At 45.0% G+C, this 26947-nt stretch overlaps 1 protein-coding gene across 2 annotated transcripts; it reads right to left on the bottom strand.

The window, feature by feature from the left end:
• On the bottom strand, nucleotides 1-26129 carry UBE2V1 (ubiquitin conjugating enzyme E2 V1). Of its 2 annotated transcripts, XM_054573605.1 has the most exons (4): nucleotides 26054-26129; nucleotides 11050-11198; nucleotides 2957-3082; nucleotides 9-1704 (listed from the first exon to the last, which is right to left on the bottom strand). In XM_054573605.1, the coding sequence occupies exons 1-4, from the start codon at nucleotides 26073-26075 to the stop codon at nucleotides 1558-1560; spliced, it is 444 nt and encodes a 147-aa protein (XP_054429580.1). In that variant the 5' UTR covers nucleotides 26076-26129; the 3' UTR covers nucleotides 9-1557. The 2 variants fall into 2 exon arrangements, with proteins under 2 accessions (XP_054429581.1, XP_054429580.1); XM_054573606.1 differs by lacking the exons at nucleotides 11050-11198; nucleotides 26054-26129 and adding an exon at nucleotides 10863-11026 and having other exon boundaries at nucleotides 1-1704.
• Between the last annotated feature and the right edge of the window lie 818 nt (nucleotides 26130-26947).

Here is a 26947-nt window from a genome sequence, read left to right as displayed (position 1 = left end):
CTTTTTTTTTATTATATTAAAATCAGGCAATGGTCTGACAATAAAAAGGCTGCTTATGGAATACTGTTATGTTAAACTTTACTTACAGGATGTTAAATCCTTACAACTAAGGTTTTCCCCAGAAAAAAATTAATGGAAACATCAGATGCTTTTCAGACTTGATAGTTGCTGCTTTAAAAGGTGGTTTTACACAAACACTAAATTACAAAAAAAAAAAAAAAAAAACCCTTTACAACACAATGAGTTGCTTTTATTTCAGTATGCACCCACATCTCAGCATTTAGTGGTCCTGAACAGAAAAGTGGAAAATCGTAGCAATTAGCCAGGAAATCAAGCCCGCCAATTTCGGGGTTCTGCCGTGCACACCAAGTTCTTTCTTAATCCCTCCTGAGGACCGCGAGAGGCTGCAGCACCAAAACCAAAGTATGCACCGAATTCAAGGTTCTTTTTGTTCCAGTTGTCAGATTCCAAACTAGACCCGAATGGATGGCAAAGATGACCAAATGAGAGCCCTATTTTTAAACTTCAATTTGTCAAAGCAAAAGCAATTATAGGAACAGAAGAAAATTCATTCAGAGGGATCATGTGTGCTTACAAGTGTCTCCTGTGGCCTTCCTGAGCTAAAACAACTTATCAGCTGATGACAGCAGAGGGGGCAGGCTGAGGACCCAATAGTCATCTCCTAGGCTGGTGGACAGTAAATTAATGTGGCTCCGAAACTAAACAAGGGAGGTCAGAGGCTCTTTCCAACCTTACCTGATGGCTTCTGGCCAAAGCAAGGGAGTGTCATAGAAAGTGTTGGGTGGCAACGATGAAGAAAGGGACTTGAGGAGGAGTAAGAAGAAAGCAGCACCCCTCGATATAAAGGTGGGGGGAAGGGGAAGAAAATATGGGGAAAGCCCTGAATTCCTCACCAAAGGCCAATTTCAGAGGGGAGCAGAGGGGGGGTTACAATCTATGCTTCGGCCAAGGGTGGTGGTAGAGAGTGGGGAAAGGATGATGATGGCTTGGAAGGGGGACATCATTTAAGACTTAAAGAAAGAAACCAGGGGTGCAGACGAAGCACCCCCACACACCCAGCAGTAGTCCCACAGGCTGTGACCTGAAACCTTCACATCTACTCTAATAAGCCACCCCAAGCTGGAGGGCTGTTGCAGGGAAGGAGAGGGCGAAGGGAGGGGAAGGGGAGAAGGCAGAGACCCCAGGCCGTGTAATCAGCAGCAAGGTGATTGTGTGATGTGTCTTTTCACAGTTGAGTTAGATGTGCCCCACCGGTTGTGATGGGAATCAATTTAAATATGCTTTCTTGATCCCAGAAGTTCACCTATGTGGACAGTGGTTACTTGACAGGATGATTTGTTATAGCACAACTTATATATTTCAAATGGACAAAATTAGTATCATTTACAGTATCTTAAGATAAATTGCCTTTGAATGGGAGCTTCCTTTCCAGTACTTTGAGGTCTACAAGACGTATCTAGAAAATTTACTACTGTGGAAAATGAAGACTGCTTAAATCGAATAGGGGAAGGGGTGGGCCTGTGGTTTTTCTTTTGATTAATTGCTGTAACACTGTCCTTCAGGTGGCTGAGGGAGTTTCATATTTTCTTTAGACATCATTAGGCGCCGGAGCTCCTGCAGGACAACTTTGATACTATATGAATTCTGCCATTTTGCTAGCACTGATATGGCTCTTGGGTCCACCTATAAAAAGGCAAACAAAAACAAATTACTGTCAGGCTCTCAAAGAAAAAAACAGCTGAACACTGGAGTTAAGCTAGGGTATAAACTTGAGTAAAACGCATTTTTTAAGTTGCACTTGTCGATTACACAGTGATATCCGACAAGCAGGATGCCTGCAAGACACCTCCACCAGTCTGTTTTTCTCTTTCATGTCCCAAACCCTCACTGCCTGGGAGAAGGGAATTATGGGTAAATAAAGCTGCCTTTGGAGAAATGGCCTTGATACTCGGCAAGACTCAGCCCAGCCAGCTCTAAAACGATGGCCTGCTTCTGGGCCAACTGCTGCCGCTGCTGCTGCTCAGGGCCTGTCCTTCCCGCTCCACACCCAGGATGTGGATGAAACAGACAAGCAGGGTAGTTGGAAGAGCAAAGAAAATGGGTGGCCTGGACCCAAGCTCCAGTGACATGGGCCCACCTCAGTCATATTCCCTCAGGTTAACACAGCATTTTCCCTAAAAGAAATTTCTCAAAGTGTGGGTTGACTTCTAGACTGTAGGTGGAACTCAGGTACAATATTAAACACTGAATATAGAGTAACAAGGCTCATCTCCTTTCAACGCTTCCCCCCAAGTCTTTGGAATACCTCACAATCAAGGCTTAGCTCATGCGATGCCAACATGAGCAACGCCCTGGAACACCTGCGGATCTCCCCTTTGAACAGAGGGCAGGCCTCAAAGACTCCATGCCTTTGGCAAGCAACAGAAGGAGGAAGAATTTATCAGCTCTGCTTTGGTTTTATAGTATTTTTTGTTACCATTACCGCCTTAGGACAACTGAGACTGGTTTATATTTATGGTAGTAAAAATAAGTTTTAAAAAAGCAAGGCCACTAGATTAAAATATATATATTATATATCAGTGGCCCATAAATCAGGCCCACGAGGTGGAAGTGTGACCCTGGGCAAGACCTCTCCCTTCTGTGCCTCAGTGTCCTCATTTCTACCCCATGGGGGTAATATGATGAAGACCAAGGGAGCTCTTATCTCAAAGGAACCAGCAGAGTGCTGGCCTAGCATAAGTACTGTACGAGTGATGGTCAATACAACTGGGAAGCAAGACCCACTCCAAATCGGCACATGCTTGTACTGCAATATTTTATTTGATCATCAAAGAACCAAGGAACATATAGGATCAGGCCCAAAGTGTCCCTGATGTTAAAGTACAAAGCATTTCTCAACCCCGAGGAGCAAGCAGGGGCAGAAAAAACAACTTACCACTCCATTAGAACTATTAACTCCATTCATATTAATTTTTGTTACAAATCTTACAAAGGGGGGTGCTTCTGGGTATTTAGGTCCACATTCTATTTTAAGGCTGTATATTCGGTTTTCATAAATCGTCTGGAAAAGAAGGGTACAGAGATGTCAGGCAATTACAAAGAATTAAAAAGGCAGACCTTCTGAACCCCATTAGCCCTGACTGCAGAATGGTGCACCCGCTTCTACTGCACAAAGTCTACCTGTTATGTTTGGTAAGTCAGTAGTAATTAGTCCCTACACTAATGTCTGTCAGCTCTGGCCCTGGGAGAATAAAAAAGGCAAAAAAGTTAGCATTGCTACAGTTTTAAGTTAGTATTAAGCCCAATCAGATGGACTTGTTTTTATGTTAATTTCTCTAATTTGCAGAGTTGCCCTATTCTCTGAGGATGGTGTGTAAGAGACTCTCTATTCGGGGAAGCCATACTAAATGTCTATCCACGCCAGGATCATCAGCCAGTGCATTAAATGTTACTATGTCCAAAGCACAGAACAGGCATCTCTTTGGAGAACTTCAAAATTGAGCAGAAGGTAGGGGTGGCGTATAGATATGAGAGCTGCTTTCTCCCTTCATCATTCTGGGGATATGCCCTGTGCAAGGATCTCAACCTGCAGGTACCCTCCACCCCCGCTGTCTTTATGAGACTGGCATTTATTGTGTCGGGAGCACCAAGGACAGGAGGCCTACATAAAATATATTCCTTCTTCAAACCACCAGCCATGCCCTTCTTGGGAAACACTGGAAAAGTCCAATCCCCCATGTCACTGGACTTTTCACTGTAGTGTCTGCCCAATGAACAGCAAAATGTGCTGCCATTGCCAGGCCGTTCCTTTTGCCTCCAGTAGCCTGCCCCAACCTGAACTACCACACAAGCTTTAAGACTCCATTCAAACATCACCTCCCAGTTCAAATACTGTCCAGGACAGGAGGCTAGTCCACAGCTGCCCTGTTATGAAATCACATGGTTATCACTTGTGTCTGAAGACCACACTGTGGTAATGTCTCCCCATCAGACAGGCACCTTCGAAGGCAGGGGCCCCCTGGCTACCGTCGCCTGAAGCCTTCCTCAGTGCTTGCTGCACAAACAGCTGCTCCTTACAAAACAGCGACATCTAGTGGTCTTTGGAGAAATAAATTACAGAGGATGTGATTTAAACGCTTGAAAACATTGTGTCTAAACAGTGACCTGTCCCTAATAATAAACTAGAACATATTTTAAGACTCAGAAGGCATTCATAATCTATCCATAGAAACCCTTCACATCCCCTTAACAGGGACCTCCAACTATAACAAAACCAAAACTCAAATCTGGATTTCCACCTGCCCTCATCCTGCTCCGCCGTCTGGCAGCTGGTTAAAGCAGAACCCTAGCGGCCAGCCACGACTCCCTGTTCCGGTACCCCCTACCTTCTGATTACCAAAGTCTCAGCTTCCACCTCCAAAACAGGTCCCATACCCATCCACTTTCCTCCATCACGGCAATCATCTCAGTCTCCCAAGCCTGCTTTCTCTCTAGGTCCCTACAGCCTGTTACCCACACAGCAGCCTGACTGACCTTTAAATCCAGAGACGGTCCCTCCAAGGGCTTCCTAGAGACCCGAGAAGGGAGTCCAGGGTTCCAGACCGGACCCTGTACGCCCCTGCTTCCCCCTCCTTTTATTCTGCTGCCTCCCCACCCAGGCGCTCTGGTCTTCTTACTCGTCAAACACGCCAAATTCTCTTTATCTTGGGGCCCCTACGCCAGTCCCTCCTCTGCATCCTGCAGCTCTCGAGTCCCCTTCGTCCCCCCACTTGAAGACTGACACTCAATTTGGTATCGGATCTCCCCCCACCAAACACAGAACAAGGAGGGAAGGGACCTCATCAGAACTGGTACTCAATGTTTGTTGAATGAATGAACGTTGCCCTTTATGTTAATTTAAAATGAACAGCTTGTTGCCATTGAAGAGAGTCCTCAAAGGGAAAAAAATTACTCAGTAAATATAACAAGTAGGAAGCAAACAGGGATGTGATTTCCATACAGACTTATGGACAGTAAAAAAGGTTTATCCTCAGAACCTACCACAGTCTCCATCAGTAACCACACACTAAGCATCTGCTGACTGCATGGGTCCCAAACTGATCCCTGTGTGTGTCCTGCAGGCATGCTCAATGGTTTCGTCTGATACACAATTTAAAGACAGAATTTCTTACATAATAAAGTCCCTGGGGTATGTGCTTGAGGTAACTGCCAAAATTACACAGTCTTTTAAAATATCTGATACCACATTTTTGAAGGTATCATTTGCTGCTCTGTTCTGTGGCTTATCAGTGTTGATAAAATCTCAATGATATCTATTGACAATAGTACAAAAATGGTTGAGAAGGTGGGCAGCTCACTAATAGGATTCTGATTATTACATAGATTAAATCTTAACATTACTTTGACACTATGAAGTCTATTTTTTAAAAACATCCATGTTATGACTAACTTCTTAGAAAAAAATAAACAATGAATTCTGACCACTGATGTTCAAACTGGAAATTTCATTAGAACACATTAAAACATGCCTCAAGTTGAGTGAAGAGAGATCCCTGAAGGGTCACTGAAAAGCCTACAGTAAGGTTTTTATAGAAAACAGGGCTCTGATTTTCTTCTCTTGTTTGTGAATGCTCCAGGGACCTGATAAGAAGGTTCCGTGGAAGAAAGGAAGTGTGCCGGAAGGAGAATTGCTACAACATTCCGTCTCTGTAAAGAACACAGTTCTTAAGATTCATTATTTGATCATGAAATAAACACTTTCCACATTGTTTGATGTGGCCTGAGCTTCATGGGACGATTTGGCAGTGCCTACCAAAATGTATGGCAGGCATGCTCAGCCCAGCAAGACCATTTCTAGGAATTAACTACAGGTAGGCTCCTACTTGTACACAAAAATGCAGAGCATTGTCTGCCTCAGCAAAAATAACTAAACAATCTAAATGTCTACCTGCAGGGGACTGACTCAACAAATTTGGCATAGCCATATAATCGGATATTTTGTAGCCTTTTCAAAGGCTGAGAGACAAATGCACACACTACCAAGACAGAGCTGGTGGTGTAGCCAGAAAGTTGCAAAATATGTACAATCTATAGAAACAAAGAGATGCCACCCTCCAACTCTGGGTATATTTATGCCACACAGGCTATTTCTCCACTGGGCACAACAGGTCCAGAGTATAGAGATTACAAGCTTTTCCTGGACCTAAAAATTTTATATATATGATAATCCCAGCTTAATCATGAGGAAAAACATTAGGCAAATTCCAAAAGAGAGACATTCTACACAATACCTGACCAGTATTTCTCAAAACTGTCAAGGGCAACAAAAACAAGAAAAACCTGAAATTGTCACAGCCACAAGGAATCCAGGATATGATGACAAAATATAATGTAGTATCTTGTGTAGGATTCTGGAATGGAAAATAGATATAAAGTAAAAACTAAGAACACCTGAATAAATTATGGACTTTAGTCAATAATAATGTATCAATATTTGTTCACTAGTTTTTTACAAATGTATTATACTAATATAAAATATTAACAATGAGGGAAATGGGCAGTGTGGGAACTTTATTACCTTTGCAACTTTCATCTAAAATTATAATAAATTAAAATTTATTTGAAAAATGTATGAGATAAGAAGAAAGTATTTACTTAAATTATGCAAAATGGCAAAATCTAAATTAATATATAATAGAATGGCAACATTAGGTTAACTAAATGTCAATTGCTATTCAATCCAAATCTTATGTAGTTATATAAAAAGTATATTTCATGAGGGCAATGCCATGTTAGAATGAAGAAGGGTGGACCCTCTAAAAAGTGAGACTGTGTAGAGCCTGAGAAGATCTTACTGACTCGGGGTGTAGACAGTAGGTCAATAAGAGAAAGTGTGAAAGGAGATGCACCAAACTGGGGCTTGTAGTGAATCTGGGGAGAAAGTGGGAATGAGGCAGTGAGGGGGAAACCGGCAAAAAGGTACCATACTAGGTATTGTAACAGAATTTAATGTACGGAATCGGTTACATCGGTGTCGCTGGACTGATAAAACGCTTAAAAAAGGGCACCTGAGCTAAAACATGGGTAATAACTTCAGGGAGCAGGTGGTAACGCTAAAGGTTAGGGGGACAAAGGGAACAGGCTGCAGCAGTTGCCCAGACCTGAAGGCTCAGAGGACAGGTCTCGGGAGCTGAACCATTAATGACCTCTGAGGAGGGAGCACTGTGAGGTCAGTGCTGGGAATGCCCCCAAAGGCTGGAGGCTGGAACCCACAGCTGATGCCAGAATGAAGGGCTGTTACCAGAGAGGCATAGACAGAACAACAAGCAAACAAGGCAAGTCCTTTCTCCCTGCCTTTTGGGCCCTCTCCTATGTCTTGAATGGTGAAACCAAACAGGAAGCCAGCTGACAAAGGAAAAACATAGTTTGCAGCCCTGGCTGGTGTGGCTCAGTGGATTTGGTGCCGACCTGCAAACCAAAGGGTTGCTGGTTTGATTCCCCAGGCTAGGGCATGTGCCTGGATTGCGGTCCAGGTCCCTGGTAAGGGGCATGTGAGGGGCAACCACACATTGATGTTTTTCTCCCTCTCTCTAAAAATAAATACATAAAAATCTTAAAAAAAAAAAAAATATATATATATATGGTAAAAAGTAAATCTCTTGACCATCCTGGCCCCAGCCAGACAGACAGACCCTTTTTGAAGGAGGCAAGCATCATCATCAATTTCTTTTATGTTATTCCAAAAGTACTCTAAGCACACGAGAGTACAAGTATTTCATGTGACCTCCTTCTTTCCCCCACAACTCCCCATCACATGCGGTAGCATATTCTGCACACCTCTTTGCATCTCACTTTTTCACTTAAATATCATGGAGATCATCCCATTTTCAGCACACATAAATCTGTTTCATTCATTTGGATAGCTAAACAGTACATAATATCATCAAGTGAAAGACCCTAAGGTGGTTTCCAGTATTTTGCTACTATTGAAAAGGCTGCATAAAAATAATTTTGTACACAGCGGCCTTTGGTCAATCCATTCAAGAAAAGCTGAGTAAATTCCTAGCAGAATTTCTGGATCACATGGTATACATCTTTTAAATTTTGTTGGATTTTCTTCTGAATAATACAATAACAAAAATATAATAGGGAGATGAGTTACTCAAGTGCTCTATTTAGATGCTTCAATAGCGGCATACACCTTGTATGCTAATCTTAAAACAGACTGGTCACAGGAAGCACCTAGAAGCAGATAGTTCCCTTTACAGACTTTGCTTTTAACCTTGGGGACCCAGGGCAATCAAAGCCATTGGGGCAAAAAGACAGACGGTGAGCAGGAGTAGGTGGGGGTGCAGAGAAATTGAAATCCTGTTGCATTGTTGGTGGGAATGTAAAATGGTGCAGTCACTTTGGAAAACAGTTTGGGCAGTTCTTTAAAATGTTCAACACAGAATTACCAAATGATCCAACAATTCCATCCTAGGTATAGACACCCAAGAGAATTGAAAACATATATCCATACAAAAACCTGTACACAAATGTTCATAGCATCTTTCATAGCAGTTAAAAAGTGGGAAAAATCCAAATGTCCATCAACTAATTAATGGATGAACAAAATGCTATACCATATAATGGAATATTATTCAGTCATAAAAATTTAAGTGATATTACATGGATGAACCTTGAAAATATTATACCAAGTAAAAGTCACAAAAGACCACATATTATACGGTTCCGTTTATATGAAATGTCCAGAACAGGCAAATTCATAGAGAGAAATGTAATTAGTGATTGTCAAGGGTGAGGAGTGGGGGACAGAATGGGACTGGCTGCCAGTGGGGACGGGGTTTCTTCTTTCTGGGGAGATGAAAATGTTTTGAGATGAGCGCTAGTTGCACAATTCTGAGTATAATAAAAACCACTGACCTGAACATTTTAAAAGTATATTCTGTGGTAAGTGAATTCCACGGCATGTGAAATATATCTCAAGAAAGCCGTTATTTTGTAAAAGGATGTATGAAAAGCACCTCCTTGCACACTGAAGTTACTCATGAAAAATCAGCCCCTTTTGGAAAGAGAGAAACTAAAACTCAAGGTGATCTAAAGTGTTTTTGGTAAAACAGAATATTTTCAACAGACCTTAGTGGTTTATTTGTTTATTTGTTTGTTTAAATGCATACCTGTATTATGCTGTGTATAATGCACACATTTTTCGCCCAAATTTTTGAGGGAAAAATGAGGATGCACATTATACATGGGTAGTACCTGAAATACCTTTTATTTCTTCTTGTGTTGTAATTGTTTGTTACATAAAATTTTTTATACCATAGTATGTTCAAAAATAAATGCTAACCTTCCTTAATAATACAAAAAAACAAGTATCTAAATATAAATGAATATGTAACTGAATTAAAAAATTAAAATGAAAGTTTTTTTCCTGAAAGTCTGGGCCAAAAACGTGGGTGCGCTTTATACACGGGAGCGCATTATACACGGCAAAATACAGTAATTAAGCTGTGCTTAGTTTATTCACAATGTTGGCACTGGTTCAATGTTAAGTTGTTGGAACCTGAAAACTGGTCTGTTGATGAACAAATCTATTGCACAACTAGTCCATTCATTCTTAGTCATTTCCAGGTGCTCTAGAGAATAAGGAGCAGGGAACACTAGTTCTCATCCTCAAGAAATCTAAACCACTCTTAGAAAGAGAAGAACAGGAGTGAAGGAAGCCATCGCCACACCATGGACTTTCAGAGACAGCAAGAACAGTGATCTCCATGAAGGAAGGAGGTTTCTAGGTCAGGTTTCCCCAGTTTTTAACAAATCCAGAAAATCCTGGTTTTCATAGATTTAAAAAAAGATTAAGAAATGAGTAAAAGCAAATTGAATATTTAGAAAACAAACCCCAAAACAAAATTATAGTGTTAAAAAAGTGACTCAAAAAGAAACATTAAATGGCAATGCCAGTCCTTTGCCACAAGTGTTTATGACAGTCTAAGATCAACATTAGATTGTCCTAGTAACACTTTATGAACACGACACTTCCTGGTTTTAGTTGTGACATTCTACCTCCCACAGAGGGGGTGCAGAGCCTTGCATGCAGTGCACAGAACGGGTCGTCATCCTTAAGCACAGGCAGACAGCTGCACTGAAGCAGAGTCTCCTACTGCTTGTCTGAAAAAGGTATCACAGTATGGGAATCTATTTCTTCACTCCACATCACATTACTACTTAACACTGGATAACTCTGTAACGGGAACAGAGGAAAACTCAAAATATAAACAGGAGGGACACAATGTAACAGAGTGGTTAAGAGCACAGTTTCTGGCGTCAGACCTGGTTTGGAAATTGTGAGCCGCGTGGCAAATTTTACCTCTCTGTTTCCTCATCAGTAAAATGGAATGCAACTATACAATAGTAACCTAACAAGAGCTTCTTGTGAGAATTAAATTATATTCTGGGGGGTTTACTACATGTCAGAAAAATAAGAGAGGTCACTTTCCAATGTTGTCTTCCTTGTTGCAAAGTCCTCTGGGCCTAACAGTACGTGAACAGATCACAACGGATCAGGCAGGCAAATAACCCTTCGTCAAATGGTCCAAAAACTTAGGATACAGATGCGTGGCGGAAACAATGAATAAAAACCACAACCCTGAAGGCTTTCCGAGGTTTCTTTTGAACACTGTATTCAGGAACGTTGGCTATGTCTGGAGCCTTGTTATTTGATAAGCCCAAGAGTTCGCTCTAAACTACATCTGAGGGTACAATTACCTCAAACCTCACTGTCTAATCTACATTGTCATGTAAATTCACACTATGAGTCTAAACAGGTTTTTGCTTACCATTTAGAGGGATTAAACTGCATCAGAGGAGGTTCAAATATATAAACTGAAACTGGTCAAAAAAGAATAGCCACATTTCAGAAAATATACCATTGGTGAGCTTTTTCCGTGATAAGGCTAATATTTTTTAAAAGGAGGCACAGTGAATTTAAGACATTGACATTTATAGCCGTAGCTCGACGCTTACTCTTGGAGGCCCAATTATCATCCCTGTCCATCTTGTAAGTGTCATGTCTTCGTCATCTTCTAGACCCCAGCTAACTGTGCCATCTCCTACTCCTTTCTGGCCTTCTTCGAGTTCTTCCAACAGTCGAAAATTGCGAGGGACTTTTACTCCTAAAATAAATGGAAAGAAATTCAAGATACTAGCAACTCCAGGGGAACTTGTAAACCTAGAGCTAGTTGCTCATTATAACTACTTGGGAATGTAGATGCTAACATGCAAATAATTGCTGAAAGTTGTTGTACTTCAAACTCGCTGCTTTCCGAAGCTACATGTACTTGACCAGCACAACCAGAAAGGAGCATATGGTTTTGTTACAGGTGAAGTGACAACCAAAACAGGTCTAGATGCCCAAATCTAGAAAGATACCCACCCCATCCCCATGACTTGGACAAACTCCATAAAGGGCTGACATGTGGAAATGCTGGTTAATTTGGGTCCACTAATTTGAGACGAAAACCATCAATACCAAATGCTAACAAAAGTGCCTTGGAAGAAGCCACCTATTTTGTTCTAAATACACACTTCTGAGGTCATGAGTGTGCTCATTTGTTGGAATGACTCTCAAACTACCTTAGGAGGAACAGTTGCCCTGGCTGTACCAAACAAAGACGACCTCTTGATCAACTAAGTCAACTGAAGGCATCAAGGATAACATTTTAAATTATTTCAGGCATAGTTTCTCTCCTAAAAATCTAAAAGAGGGTAACCAGTGCTCTGATTTATTTGTTTCCAAAAATCCAAAGCCTGACAAGTAACTCAAGAAAGCAAGCACCCAACCACGTCCCACAGGTTCCAGCTACTACTCCTGAGTTCAGGCTGAGGCTTGAGCAGTTCCTGAGTGTCTTCCAGACGAGTGCCTAGGTGCTGGGGCCAGAGAGGGGACAAGGCTGAGGGAGGGCATAGGGCAACTCTCCTAGGGTCGCTCGCTCAACCAGTTCTGCCTCTTCCCCCATCCCACCTCTTTCCCTGGCATTTGGACTACTTCCTCTAGATAAAACTCAGGATCCAGGCAAGTTATGAGCTTTCTTTGCCTTACATGCTGAGCCCCCAATTGGCTAGAATCTTGAAGGCAAGTAGCCCTTAACATATGACTGTGAACAAAGAACCACTGGAGGGACTCAAACCTGTGGAAGGTGTTCCCAGTATATACATTATTTACCGCAGTGTGGGATGCATGCTATTAATTCAATCTGAACACGTATCTGAGCAGCTACTATATATGCCAGGCACTTTTCTAGGCACTGGGGAATAAGCAGTGAACAAAACAAAAATGTCGTGCCCCCATGGAGCTTACATTCTAGTGGGACACACATAATTGACCAAATAAATACGCAAACTATTTAGTATGATAGATGGTTGTGTTCCGAAGCAGAAAGTAATGAGGGGAGAAGTTAGAATTTTAAATAGGATGATCAAAAAGTTGTATCGCAACTGGGTATCATAACTAATAACCTGAAGATCAGGGAGCCTGACTTCGGGATAGCTGAGGGGAAAGTGGTCCAGGCAGGCAGAGGAAACAGCAAGTGCAAAAGCCCTGAAGGAGGACCTTACCCACAGTGTCAAAGAACAACAAAGATGCCAATTTAGCTGCAGTAGGAAATTAGGGACTCCAGCTGTTACTGAGTGAAACAAAAAAGCCACTGGAGTTCTAAACAGAGGAGTAACAGGACCTGGCTTGTTTCTAACAGGACAGCGCTGACCACTGTGTGAAGACACAGTGAAGGGAGCTAGCGCTGAAACAGCTATGAGGACCTTAAAGAATCCTGCAAAAGATAGTGCTGGCTTGGCCCAGGGTGATGGCAGTGAAGGTGGTGAGAAGTAGCACGACTCTAGAAATTTAGAGGTCTGAGCTGGTAAGGTTTGCTGTCAGACTGCCTCTGAAGCACGAGAGAAAGAGGAGTCAACGACGGCTCCCCGGCTTCTGGTCCGAGCAACGTGTTGGATGACTTTAGGTGGCACATGAGCGAACACGTGCTTTTACAGTTATGTATTTATTTTTAAAAATAACTTATTTAAGGCAAGTAATATTATATTAACTTCCCACTAATGCCGATGGTAAAATTTTCCTTTTAAAATAAACGTAGGCCCTGGCTGCTACGGCTCAGTTGGTTGGAGTGTCGTCCTGTAAACCAGAAGGTTGAGGGTTTGATTCTTGATCAGGGCACATGCTTAGGATGTGGGTTCAGTCCCCAGTTGGGGCGCATACAAGAAGCAGCTGATAGATGGTTCTCTTCCTTTCTCTAAAATCAATAAGCATGTTCTCAGGTGAGGAAATAAACAAAGTAAAATAAATGTAAACAAAAGTCAGTTGATTGAAAAAAATATCAAATAGCACAGCAAAAACCTGAAAGCATACGTGAAAAGCTTGTCTGGGAAACACTGGCATTTTTTTATTCATAGAACAGCCAACTGGATTATTCCGCTATTCTGAATTAAATCTCCTCCAACACATGCAAAACTAAAGGCTATTTGTGACATTACAAGCAAAAAGCCAGAGAATGCAACATCTTTTGTTCAGAAAGAGGTAAATCTAAATCTTTAACCATCCTAACTAATTTGGCTTGGGGGAAAAAAATCACTGTGCATTACTATTAGTTAATTTATAAGCCTAAACTAATAAAAAATAAGTACTCAAAGAGCACAGAATCATACTGATAGGAAGGCTGATAAATATATGAGGTACATGTTCACAGATGGTGTAAAGGCTGAATTGTGTTCTCTCAAATTCATGTTGAAGCCCTAGCTCCCAGCACCTCAGAGTATGACTATATTTGGAAACACTGTTTTCAAAGAGGCGATTAAGTTAAAGTCAGACCATTAGGGTGGAGCCTAATCCAATCTGACTGATGTCCTTACAAAAAGAGGAAAAGGGACAGATTCCTGGATACACAGAACAGACGTACTGACAGCTGCCAGTGGGGAGGGGGTTGGGGCTGGGTGAGAAGGGTGAGGGATTAAGCAAAGAAATAAAAAGAAAGACTCCTGCACACAGACAACAGCACGGGGTGACTGCCAGAGGGGAGGGGCCTGGGGAGGTAGAAGAAGGTAAAGGGGGGATAATGGTGACTTGACATGGGATGGTGAACGCACAATACAATATACAGATGTTGTACTGCACAGTCGTAAGCCTGAAACCAATATAATTCTATTAACTAATGTTACCCCAATAAATTAATAACAAAATTAAGTTTAAAAAAGAGGAAATTGAGACACACAAGAGCCAACAAGGAAGCACACTTGCGTGGGGTGGGGGGGGGGAGTCCATGTGAGGACACAGTGAGAAGGCAGCCACCTGCACTTGGGTTTTTTGACTTCTAGGCTCTAGAACTCTGAGCAAATACATTTCTGCCGTGTAAGCCACCCGGTCTGGTATTTTCTTATGGCAGCCCTGGTAAACTAATATAGATGCTGAAAGACATCTTAAATTTAAGCTGGAAAGAGGATAGAGACCAAGATGGCAACAGTGGTTATCTCTGGGTACAAAGATTATGGGTGATTTTTTTGTCCTTTTCTGTATTTTTCTGATTTCTTTTCTCTTTCCTGTTACTCGCATAGCAAACAAAACAATAACAACACAACTTAGGACCCATGTCAACCACACTGTAGGCAACGTCTTACTTTTGGGCCTTTGCACTGGCTACTCCCTCTGCCTTGGAACACCCCTCCCCCAGGCAGCCATCCCTCATGCTTCCTCACTTCCTCAGGGCTTCAGCTGTAAGATCCCTGATTGCAGTGGGGATCAGATTCTCTACGGGTGGGAATCTCCATGGCATTCTCTAAGCGACTGTGTTTTTTACCTGTTAAGTCAAATGAACAAGAGCAAAATACATAGCTTCCATAGCTAAGTTCTTCATTACTGAATGGAGGTTGCTCTTTTGGGCAAGATAAATGTGCTACTTTCTTGTGTCAGATAAAATTTAAGTCAGGCTGGATTAATGATTTCTGGTATGCTTATTCCTCTTGTAAACTTTGGCAAAGAACATCCTTGTGGCTAAAAATGTTATCTCTTCATCTAACAACCAGATCTGATTAGGACACCCTAATCCAAATATCACAAGTTCATTGCTATTAGTTTCAAAATGGGTAATGAATTCAAGTTATATTTCTCTGATGTCTGATTCCTACTTGTGAAGGAGGGGAAAATGTATTAATAATGAATCCTATACTTCCAACAGGTATTTCCATGGGATTAGAAATTCACCATCTATTAGGCAGTCTTGAAATATTCCAAGCAGGAGATGGAATATACATTTGAATATCAGAATAACTGTACTACATACTGATTAATTACAATAAGCACTTATTACATTTGAACAATAATTCTCAAACTTTTTTGGCTTCAAGATCCCTTTACATTCTTAAAAATTACTGAAGATTTCAGAGAGCCTTTGTTTATATGGGTTATAGCTATTAATATATACTGAATTAGAAATTAAAACTGATTTTAAAAATATTTAACTCACTTAAACTAACCACAACAAACCATTGCATGTTAAGATATATAATGTATCTTATATTTTCCAAAGAACAAGGAAAAATTAATGAGAAGGTTGGTATGACTTTGCAAATTTCTTTCACGTCTGGTTTAAAACATGTTTAAGGACTGAGGGAGCTGGAGAATACATGTCCTGTCCACAAGGGACAGTTACTCCTTTGCTCTGGACAAATGTCTGTGGGTCAGATTCTGCTTATGGCCCAACACTCTGCAACCTCTGGGGTCACCTAATTATGTTCTCAAAAATCCCTTTGAATCCTAACATCCTAGATTTAGCTCAGCAGATATTTTTAAACCCTTTCTTTTGTCAGAGCAGTAAATAAAGATTGATGAACACTGTGCTTGTCAGGCATCAGGCAGTTAAGTGCTTTGTTAACCTTTATTGAGCTAAATCTTGATTTTAAGTCCACACACTGGATAGCATTAAGGAGACTGATTTTTTAATTCATTTTTTCTAAGCCATAAACTTTTATTTTCATTCAAATATTCATTAGAAGCAAAGTTTGGGGAATAAACACCTGGCAGAAATCAGGAATTGCAAAAAAATTCACAAAGTATGAAATGATTCATTTAGTCTTTTCTGATACATAAATAGAAGTTGCTCATTAGCACCAGGGTAGCTGGTAGACTGTGAACTCTGTTTGGTAAGGGGCCATTTGGGGGCTCACCATATTTAATATGCATAAACCTGAGCTCACTTTACATTTACAGGCAAAAAGTTCATACATTTCAGGACTGCAGTTGAAAAAAAGTTTGCTAGGCTTTTTAGCCTGCTTGTCAAAATTTCCCTTTATATAAATTTGTCAGCAACATATGTGCACAGGCACGCACACACCTTCTCTCAGTGCGGCAGTTATCCAACACCGTGCTAGACCTTATAGGGGCTGTGAAAAAAATAAAAATAAAAATGGGGCTTCCCAATCAGGGTATTCAGCCTCACTATGGAAACAAGATATACACATACCAAGCTCAATAAAATAAAACTATTAAAATATATGAGAACTCTATCACAGGACCATATTTATTAACCTTTGAGGGGGGTCGTGACCCCTTTGAATTAGATGAAAGCTAAAGTGGTAGGGCCATGTTACTAGTAAGGACTGGACTTTATCCTGAGAGTAATTAGTGGGGAGCTGCACAAGGCTCTGAGTAAAATGAGAGATAAGGCAAATCTCCTGGGTAACCTTCAGGATGGGCTGGAAGTCTTAGAAGCCACATTAGGAAAGTGCTCCTATAGTAGTACTAACAGTCTCCAAACCCAGAGGCATTTGCTTAGAGCAAATACTGTTGACAGGACAAGTTATCAAACTTCTTTGTTTGGCCTAGATAGGTAGAAAAGAGAAGGAATATTAAGAGATTTGAGACAGGGCATATTGATTTGCATGATTGTGGTGGTAGATGCCATTTTTACAATGTGGCATAGACTTCAAATAAATATTTGTTAAAAATTTTTAAAAATTGAGCAAAGGATAAGAAGGTATGCAAACTCCATTTTAAAAAAGAGGAGTCTTTTATACAAAGACTATTCAAAGTCAACCCAGGCTTTTGCATAAGTGTATACTCACATAAATGATCTTCAGATACTTTGTTTTTAATCCTCACCTGAGGACACTTTTTTTACTGCTTTTTAGAGAGGGGAAGGTGGAGAGAGAAACATTGATGTGAGAGAGAAGCATCGACTGGCTGCCTCCAGGATGGGCCTGGATTGGGGCCCTGGGTGCCCAGACTCAGGACCAAACTGCAACCTAGGCATGTACCCTGATAGGGAATTGAACCTGCAACCTTTGGTTACAAGACAATGCTCCAACCAGCTGAGCCACAACAGCCTGGACAATCTTTAGATACTTTTTATGACCACAAATAAGATACATGATCTACCACTCCATTTTAAAAAGGCTGGTCAGGGTAATGGCTGTTACCATTCACAAGTAAGAATCAGAGTATAGTACACCTTAGAGAAAATTCTTTAATTTTCCAGCAGAGGATTAAAAGCATAGGCTTAGAATCAAGTCCCTGCTCCACAGCTTCTTAGCAATCTAGCTGTGTGACTGTGCAAATTACTTTGAGCCTCAGCAATACCGAGGACCTCAATACTCCCTGCCTCTGTAGGTGGCGGGTTGAATGAATGGAGGAAAACCTACAAAGCACCTTGTGTAATACCTGGCATGGCCTACTCAGTCACCTTTATCAGCACTGTAATATCCATCATAAGATTTAAAAAACCCTCACTTGAGCCTATATCCCCTTCTAGCTAACATCTCATTTCTTTGTTCCTTCTTAGCAAAAAAGCCTCATAGGGCTGCCTAGATCCCTTCTCTGGAATTCCTCATCTTTCTTGTACCTACTTCAGTCAGGCTCTTCTACCCAGTCACTCACCAAAACTGCTCTTGTCAGGGGAACCAAGCAGTACCCGCTAGCCAAGTCCTCAGGTCAATCCTCAGCCCCCGCTCCAATGCTGGAGCTCTCAGCAGCACCCATTCATTCCCCGCTTTTAACTCTTTCTTCCCTTAGCCTCAGGTTCTCTTCCGACATCCGGGGCGGGCCGCCTTACCTCCCTAACCTCCCAACACTGGCTGCTGGCTTCAGGGCACAGCCCACAGACCTGGCTCCTTTGTTTATTCTATTACCTAAGACTCTCCAATTTACATTTTCAATTACCTGCCTCCTAGGCATCTCCATTTAGACGCCTAACAGGTCTCTCCAACTTAGAACACTTCCCAAAACCCTTACAACTCCTCAAAAACCAAAACCTACCCACTCCTCAATCTCAGTGTATCATACATTTACCAGAATGCTCTAGCCAAAAATCTTGGAGTCACAATAGGTAACCTTTTCCTCACATCCCATATCCAACCCATTGCCAAATACGTGCCAAATATCACTTTCACCACCTCCACTGTGACCACTGTAGTCCACGCTACCTCAGCTTCTTACCTGCTTTCTTAGGCTACCTCATCTCTACCTACAGCCCATTCTCCACAGGGAGCCTTTTAAAGGTAAGTTAGAGCCATCACTCCCCTACTCAAAGCCCTCCTCACCGGCCGCTCCTCGCAAGCAGCATATACCCAAATTCCCAACCTCCCCTGCAGAGATGCACTTGCTTCTCCAACATCATTTCCTGCCACCCTTTCCATTCTTCAGCCATACCATCGTTCTCTAAGTTTCTGAATAAGCAAACTGACTTTCTACCTTTGCTCTTTCTGTTCCCTCATCCTAGAATTCTCTGTCCTAGAGCTGTAAATAGCTGGTTGGCTCCCTTAATCCTCATTAAGGTGTAACTTCCCATTCCCTGTCTTGCTTTATTTTCCTTCACAGCACTCAGTATCACTTGACATTAATTTGTCTGTCTGTTCCATCTAAACATAAACTTCAAGAGGGTAAAATTTCATCTGTTTTGTTTCCTTCTGACTCAATACCTTGAAGAGCACTTTGCTCAGATGATGCACTCAAACACTTGAATGAACGAACGAGTGACTGGGTGTTAAGCTAGGGATACTATTTCAGAATGAATGATGCTCAATGTCACAAAATTCTAACTCTGGTTTATTTCTGAAAATACAGCAGGGGAAACATTTATAGTACTATTAAAAATAAGTCTATCATTATAAAGATCATCAAAGGGGCTTAGCATGAGTTTTAAATAGGCCCAGAAAAGTTATACATTACATTTTGAATATAATGATCTCAAGAAGAAACACAAATCTTAAGTCAGAAGCCAGTCTGCAGAGATCCTCTCAGAGCCTTCCCTCCCTCCTTATAACTTTACCCTCACACAATGTCTGTGCTGTACCTTCTTCTTCTTTAAATTTTATTTTCTTTCTTCTGTATTGTCTGACTCACTCTCTGAGCTTCTCAAGTTAGAGCCATGACTCATTCAATCCTACCTCCCCAGAATCTGGTATGCTGTCTGGCATATAATGGTACTCGATAAATGTTTCCTGATTAAACAGTACCTCTTCCGTTCCTACTGTAAACTCTAATATGGTCTACTGTGGACAAAATGTTGAACACTGTTACTATTTTCTACTTTGAGATAACTATTACTTGATAACTAGTTTTCTTTTAATCTTTTTTAGCTTTTAGTTTTATTTTTTAATGAAGTATAATCAAGATTTTAGGGAAACTTACTTTTTTTTCATGAGGGAAAATGGGTTTTCATTCAAACCATAAAACAAAGGATTCTTCACTACAAAATGAACTTTGTTTCATAAAACACATATAAAAGCATGCTACTGAAATTTCAAACCACTTAGAAACTGCATATAAAGTTAATACATCAATATTTTCTAAGAAGCAAGAGAATTTAACTCTCAGTAGCCCAACTACATCCTAGTTGTAGAACGTCGCAGGTACTCCCCGGACATAAATCCAAACATTGGTGGAGTTCAGAGAGCCTGTAGACCCAGATCCTGTAAGTGTATTAGTCACAAGTGAAGACTTCATCCCATCCCAAATGGAGAGTATAAGTTCAAAACTTGATGTAATAATTTTAATATAAAGACTTCAGTGAATATATTAAATTATTAAATCCATATATACCAAAACCCCCAGAAGCACAGATCAAAAAACTCAAGAATACTCTTAACATAATTTTCTTCCTATAGCACTTTAATCCACTGAATCAACCTAAATTTTAAGATTCCTAACATTAATGTGTGAGTCTGACTCCTAAAAGGCAGCTGGAAAAACAGCTTCAAGTGACAATGCAGAGGAGGTAAAGCAGACTATTGCTAATCTTAATAGACTAGAACTCTTAAAAAGTTAACCATGAAGATATTAACATAACATCAAGGTGCCAAAAAATCACAGTAATCCAAGTTTTTTTAAAGAAAACATTTGTCTCTGTTACTTCAGAATTCTTTCCAGAAGGTTTTTTCCTGGATCTGTGTCAGTTTCAAAAGTCAGCCGGTTATTCTCTTGGCTAAATATAAACTGAAAAGTCAGCAGCTGCAGGGATATTACAAAGAAAATACATGTATGACGAGTAAGTTGAAAAAGTATGACTATTTGATAAGGTTTTACACCATGTCATAGTAAAACATTTAATGCAGTAATGTGAAACACAGCAGTGTATTAACATATTTCTGGTACAAAAAAGATTTTGAAACATCTTTTGGGGAAATCATGGCTTCACAGCAGCAGCTCTTACAGCATACCAATCTTTTTTATTATATTTTATTGATTACACTATTACAGTGTCCCAATCTTTCCCCCTTTACCCCCCTCCGTGCCACCTCCCTCCCTCAGACAATCCCCACACCACTGTTCCTGTTCAGGGGTCATGTGGAGGTTCTTTGGCCGCTCCATTTCCTATACTGTTCTTTACATCCCCATGGCTATTCTATAACTACCTATTTGTACTTAATTCCCTCACATCTTCACCTATTCCCCCATCCCCTCCTCCTCCAACCCTGGCCTGGCCTGGGTTTTGATTTAAAGCGGCAGAGCCTCACAGGTTTCTCCTGAAAAGAAAGCTAATTAAAATTGGTTTGGTTGCCCATTCAGGGAAGACAGTGCATTGAGCTGGGAGTCTGGCTGGAAAAGAAGCAGGTCTGGAAGGTGATGTACCTGGATTCAATGCTCCTGAAAAGTGGATCTAAAGTGAGGGGAAGTAAACTTTTATTTCTGAGCAACCAGCAAGTGCAGTCTGGCTGCCTAGTTAGTGCCTGCCACGAGCGTATTTTTTCTCTTCTTCTCTACAGCAATGGTTCTCCAAGTATGGTCCCTGAGACCTGCACCTACAAATCGCATGGGAACGTGCTAGGAATGCAAACTCTCAGGCCACACACCAGACTACTGCACTTCACCGCAGAGCTACTCAATCTGGAACTCCGAGGGTGGGGCCCAGCAATCTGACAAACTCTCCAGGTGATTCCGATGCACACTAGTTTTGAGAACCACTGATCTAAGGGGAAGAAACTGTGACAATCATTCTTTACAGTTCAGACGACATGACAACAAATAGCTGACAACAAAATGCAAGACCCTGCTGTCCTTTTTTTTTTTGCTGCTAGGGAGAGCAAGGCCAAAGATCAGATTTTCTCTGAAAGAGTAGAGACAAAAAATAAGATGTGGGAAGTGTGTCAGGACAGCAAGGGAAGGAGAAGACAGGCTTAAATCTATGCTCAATGAATTGGAAAAGGGCAAGACCACAAGCAGGAGGCTTTTGCAGTCCTCTAGGCAAGAGAGAGATGATTCTGGTTGGACAAGAATGACAACGACGGGGACGGAGAAGAGGAGGACTTGGCATTTGCTGTGCGGTCACACCCACTGGATTTGTGATGGGGAGAATGTAAGGATGAAGAAAGAATCCTACCTGACAGTCGTTACTACCTACCCATGAAAAAAATTAATCAGCCAAGGCAGAGATGTCAACAGACCTGCCAACGGCTGAAGCACAGGCAATGGGGGCTGGAAGAATGATAACACTGTCAAAAGCGTATGTCCTGGAACAGAACTGTCCTGGTCCGCACCCTGGCTCTGCAAGTCACTGGCTCTGAGCCTCCGTTTCCTCATATTCACAATAGTTACCTGCTTCAAAGGGTGGCTCTGAGAAATGAAATATATGTAATACAGCATCTAGCACACAGCCTTAGAAGTGGAGCTTAGAAAGAAGTCTGAAGGACTTGCACGTGAATGATGATGAGGACATGCTGTGAACATAATATGAGGGGGCATACTAAGCCCAACGAGTACGAGTTATTGAGTATAAGGTATAAATAACAGCTTCCTTAGAAAATGGACCTCACATTACTCAGACTGGTTATCCCAGGAATAAAAAGGGGCCAGGAATACTTTGTATTCCACTTTCATCAAATTACTGTAGAGCAACATTCAAGTGAAAGAGAAAGGAAAGGAGAAAGAGAATGCGGCTGGTGGAAAAGGGTGGTTTTAAAGTTACTGTGAAGGGGAGAATCGTGATCCTCAAACCAGCCTTGGCAGTCCCGGAGGAGAGCCCTCGGCGGTCGGCCGCGCGGCCCCAGCAGAGCGCTCCGCCGCCACTGCAGCACGCTGCGGCCTCTTCAGCGGAGCGCGGCGTGAAGCAGTTTTCCTGGACGCAAGGCTCGTGCTGCACGAAAGGCACTAGGCTACAACAGGCACAGCAGGATGCTCACACGGTGAGGCGCTTCGGACGAGACCAACGAAGGGCCTCCAGCGAGGTTCTCACCCCCCACCCCCACCTCTCTCTGGGACACACCCTGCAATGGAATGGAACCTCCGCTGCCCATGCGTTAATTTTCCTAGGCTGAGGCCATGCCAATGTATGCCATGCCCAGCCAGGGCTTACTCTTCCGGCGCCCCGTTTCTGGTTGTCAGTCAGGAAAGCCTGTGGGATGCTGGGTGAGGAGCAGGACCCGGCAGCCAAGAAAGCGCCAGCGTCTGAGGTCCTGCAGCCCCGGGCCAGGCAGGAGAAAGTCACCCGCCACAGCCGGGCCCACGGAGGGGCTCCAGGGGGCTTTCACACTCTCAGCCTCCAGGATCTACGCGGAAACCACACCCTGCAGAAGCGAGGGAGGTGCAGAGGTGCCGCAGCCAAGAGCGAAAGCAGTGACCATAAAAAACTAAGTTCAGCCCTTAGAGTAACTCCGAGGCTTCACAGCTGTCTCCTGGCAACCAGGGGCCGACTGGTCGAGGGGCCTGTTCTGTGCTTGACTAAGGGAGGCCTCGGCCCCTGACCACCGCACCTCAGAGGCTTCTCAGGGTTAGAGAGCGAGGAGGCCGGCACGCTCGCCCGAGATCCTTCCGCTTCCGCTCTCGGCGCTCCGCACGCCTCCCCCTGCCCAGGGCACAGGCCAGACCTCGGCATTCCCCTCTTCTTCGGACTGACTTATTCAACAGATACTTACTGAGTATCTACTTCACACCACGCACTAGCTCAACGGTTTCCCTGTACACTGAACAAAGCCCAAAGCCGCGTCTCTCCAACTCGTCACCTGTCGCGCGCCTGTCTTGCACACGACGCCCTTTATCTTCTCTCAGGGCGCCAGGCTCGGTCCGGCCACAGCGCCTCTGCACTCGCTGCCTCCCCGCGCTCCTGCCTGCGACACCGCGGTGGGGTCGGCTCCTTCCGTCGCGTGTCCCAGTTCAAGCGCCCCTCTCAGGGAAGCCTCTGCGACCACCTCGCCAGACACCCTTCATCACATCGCGCAGTTTCCCTCCCAGCATTGACCGCTCCCTGAAACTGTCTTTATTAGTGGCTCCTTAGGGGCCGTCTCCTGACAAAAACAGAAGCTCCTCGAGGACGGGGGCTACGCCCACCGCGCCCACCACTGACAGCGAGGCACCGCAGGTCCCCCTAAGCGTCTGCTGAACAGACCCACACAGGAGTTTGGGGAGACCCACTCAGAGGCAGCCGGAAACCCGCTCGGTGCGGGCTCCCCTCGCCGCGCGCTCCTGGGCTCCCCCAGGCCGCGGCTGTCGTGGCTTCGTCCAACCCCGCTGCACTCAGGAGGCCCTCACTCTTCAACGGGCAGGGCTTCGCCAACTTGGCAGTAGGTGGTTGTTAGACCGGACTGCGGGAAGCCAGCCTCAGAGTGACTGACGCCAGGGCCGGGACGCGATGCCACGGAGGGCGGGGGCCCGCCCCCCAGGGCAGGGCAGCCTGGCGGGGCTGTCACCGCGGGGAGCAGTCCCCCGCAGCAGCCGGGCCTGACTCAGCCTCCCTCCTCTGGCAGCGTCCGTGGCAGCATCTCGGTACCGAATTGGCTCAGCACGGCTCCACCTGAAACCCACATCTGGGAAGGCTGCGTGGGCTCCTCGGTCCTCCAGGAAGGCCCCGCTGCTTTCCGCGAGCGAGGCAGCCTGTGCTGGGTCCCTCCAGTCGGGCCCCCGCATCCGTGGCCCCTGCCCCCACCCAGCAGTCCGGCGAGGGCGGCTCCCCGGGATGCGAGAGGGCCGGCGGCCTGGACAGACGGGCCCCGCCCTGTACACCTTAGGCCGTCAGCCCGAACAGCGCCACGGGGGCGCGGCTGTGCCGGAGCCTTTCGGTACCCAGGCTGGCGGCCCCTCCCTCGGGGCTCGCTCCTGCCGGGGGGGCCTCCTCGGCCGCCCTCACTGGCAGGCACCTCAGGGCACAGCCTTCTCAACCAAAGGGCGACACCGCGCCCCCGAGCCCTGCACTTCCGGACTCCCCGGTCCCGTCGGCCCCTCCGGGGACCTCCGCCCGCCAAGCCCCGCCCCGCCCCCTCGGGAAGGCCAGCGCGAGCCCGTCGCCGGGCGTCCAGCGGCGGGATGCTGGGTCTGAAACCGACCTTTCGGGATCTGGTCTCGGGCCCCTCTCAGGTGTGCCAAGCACGGAGCCCAGTCGCGAAATAAGCGCTGCCTCTCCTACCCTCCCAGGGGCCGGACGAACCCCGCGTCCCTGCTGCCCGTCCTGGAGGAGTGGGGTTTCCTCGCCCCCGCCCCAGCAGCCACGCAGGGAGTCCCACCGCACTGGTTCCTCTGGCCCCACAGACGCTTGACCAATGTCCGAAGGGGCCTCCGTAAAACAGACCCTTCTAGGGCATGCCTCCCTCAGCCGACGACGGAGGGGATTTTTTTCCTCTTAACAGAAGCATCTCTGGAACCTACACAGCTGCCAGTTCACCTGTCTTTCACCCCGTATGGCAAGTTCCCAGCTCCTGCCCCATCGGAGCCTGCCTAACGCCTGTGTCCTCGCAGAGGGGCTGGTAACGCCGGGGTCGCTTCGCGACCGGCCGCACCAGCCAGCACCCTCAGGCACCTGAGAGCGCCTTCTCCCCTCTCTCACTGCTGTGTGGAGACGCCCTGGATCCCCCCGCCCCGCAGAGGCGGCCAGCCCAAGGCTCCCCTTGCTTTCCTGACTAAAATAGAGATTTCCTAAGGCTCCCCTTCCCTGACGAAAATAGAGATTTCCTCAGCTAACCCCATCCCCAAAACGAGCGCTGGAGCTGTCCCCGCAGCCAATGGGGGATCCTCTCAGTCATCCCTCAGGATCTCGCTGCCTCCTCCCATCCATCCTGATGGGCTTCTCGGAAGTCCCAGCCAAACGGACATCCCCAGGCCCCCCCCTCACCCGGACCCACAGCACCCAGTAAAGGACTTCTATCAGCTTTGGGGCACCTCTTCCTTCTCCTCTGGGGAACCCCGCGATCTCTCCCAAAGAGCTGCCGGCCCCGATCTCCTCAACAGCGCCTCTGGGCTCGCCACTCTCCCGCTTAGGCCACTCAGTAGCGCCGCGGGGCCGGCCCTTCCTCTCAGCGGGGCCCTCACGCCGCCCAAGGGAGCTTCTGGGCCCCGCCGCGCCGCCCACAGGCCCCTCAGGCCCCCGCCCGTGCTTCCGGCCGCAGCCTGCTCCTCCTCCCCACTTCAGGCCGGCCGGGTCGCCGCCGGAGCCCAGAGGACAGAGGCAGCGCCAAGGACCTGGTCACGCTGCAACGGCCTTTCCGAGTCCCCGAACCCCGGCCTGAGCCCGCCTTCCTTCAGCCCGCTGGGCCCGGCACCCCCGCTCACCCGAGCCCGTGGTGGCTGCCATCTTGCGTCGCTGTCGCTCGAAGGCCGGCCCCTTCTTCACCCCCCGCCCGTTCCCGGGCCCTTCTGCGCAGGCGTGCGCGAACGCGCAGACGCCGCCGCTGACGCCCGCTCCGCGGACCACGCGACCCGACGCGGGGAAGAGGTTTTTTTTTTTTTTTCCTCCTGCCTTTTTAGAGGGAGGAAATATTTGCGTGCACGAGGGCCCAGCAACGTGCAGGTCCCTCCGGGCTCGGGTGCGAAGGAGGTATTCAGGTGCTTGGTGAGAAGGGCTGGGGTGATCGGTCTTGGGAGGGAGCCATCGTAAAAGAAAAAGAAGGGAAGAAAGCTGTAAAAAAGCGCCTATTTCGCTTCGGGCATTTTCCTATTTAGTTGGATCCTCACAACGTCTCCCCCAAGTCGGGATTACTGTGAAAAATGAAACTGAGAGGGGTTAAACGATTTACCTAAACTCAGCTGTTAAGTAAATGAGTCAGAATTTGAACCCAAGCCAGATATTCTTACTTCCTCAATTGATGCTTCCGGGCCAGAGAAGGCTTGTTAGCAGGGCAGATGTGAGGGCATTAAAGTGGCAGGGAAAGTATTCATTCATTCACTCAATCCATTTGTTCATCCAAACAAATAATTAAATAAACATCTACTATGTGTCAGACACTATGCTAGGTGCTGGGGATGCCTATATATCCCTGAAGAAGCAAATTTCCGCTCTTATGGGCTTGCAGTCTGGCTGGAGACAGAGCAAGTAAACAAATAAATAGGAAAAAAAAAACCCTCCATAATTAGGATAGGATAGAGAGTAAAACAGGGAAGGGGCGGCAGGGGGTGCTCAGAGAGACTCCTGAGGTGGTCACATTTCAAGGGAGACCTGAATGATGA

Source organism: Pteronotus mesoamericanus, unplaced genomic scaffold (genome assembly GCF_021234165.1).
Source record: "Pteronotus mesoamericanus isolate MK-2021 breed Mesoamerican mustached bat unplaced genomic scaffold, CSHL_Meso_final contig_25, whole genome shotgun sequence".
Lineage (NCBI taxonomy): Eukaryota > Metazoa > Chordata > Mammalia > Chiroptera > Mormoopidae > Pteronotus > Pteronotus mesoamericanus.
The sequence above is the reverse complement of the archived record's forward strand: the minus strand, read 5'-3'. Positions and strand labels throughout refer to the sequence as shown.

Coding starts and splice junctions, on each gene's coding strand:
- UBE2V1 (XM_054573605.1), bottom strand. CDS start 26,075: ATGGCAGCCACCACGGGCTCGG. Junction 3,083..11,049: donor TGATAATTGGGCCTCCAAGA/GTAAGCGTCGAG, acceptor CTTCTTTTCCAG/ACGATTTATGAAAACCGAAT. Junction 1,705..2,956: donor TTAATAGTTCTAATGGAGTG/GTAAGTTGTTTT, acceptor GCCTTTTTATAG/GTGGACCCAAGAGCCATATC.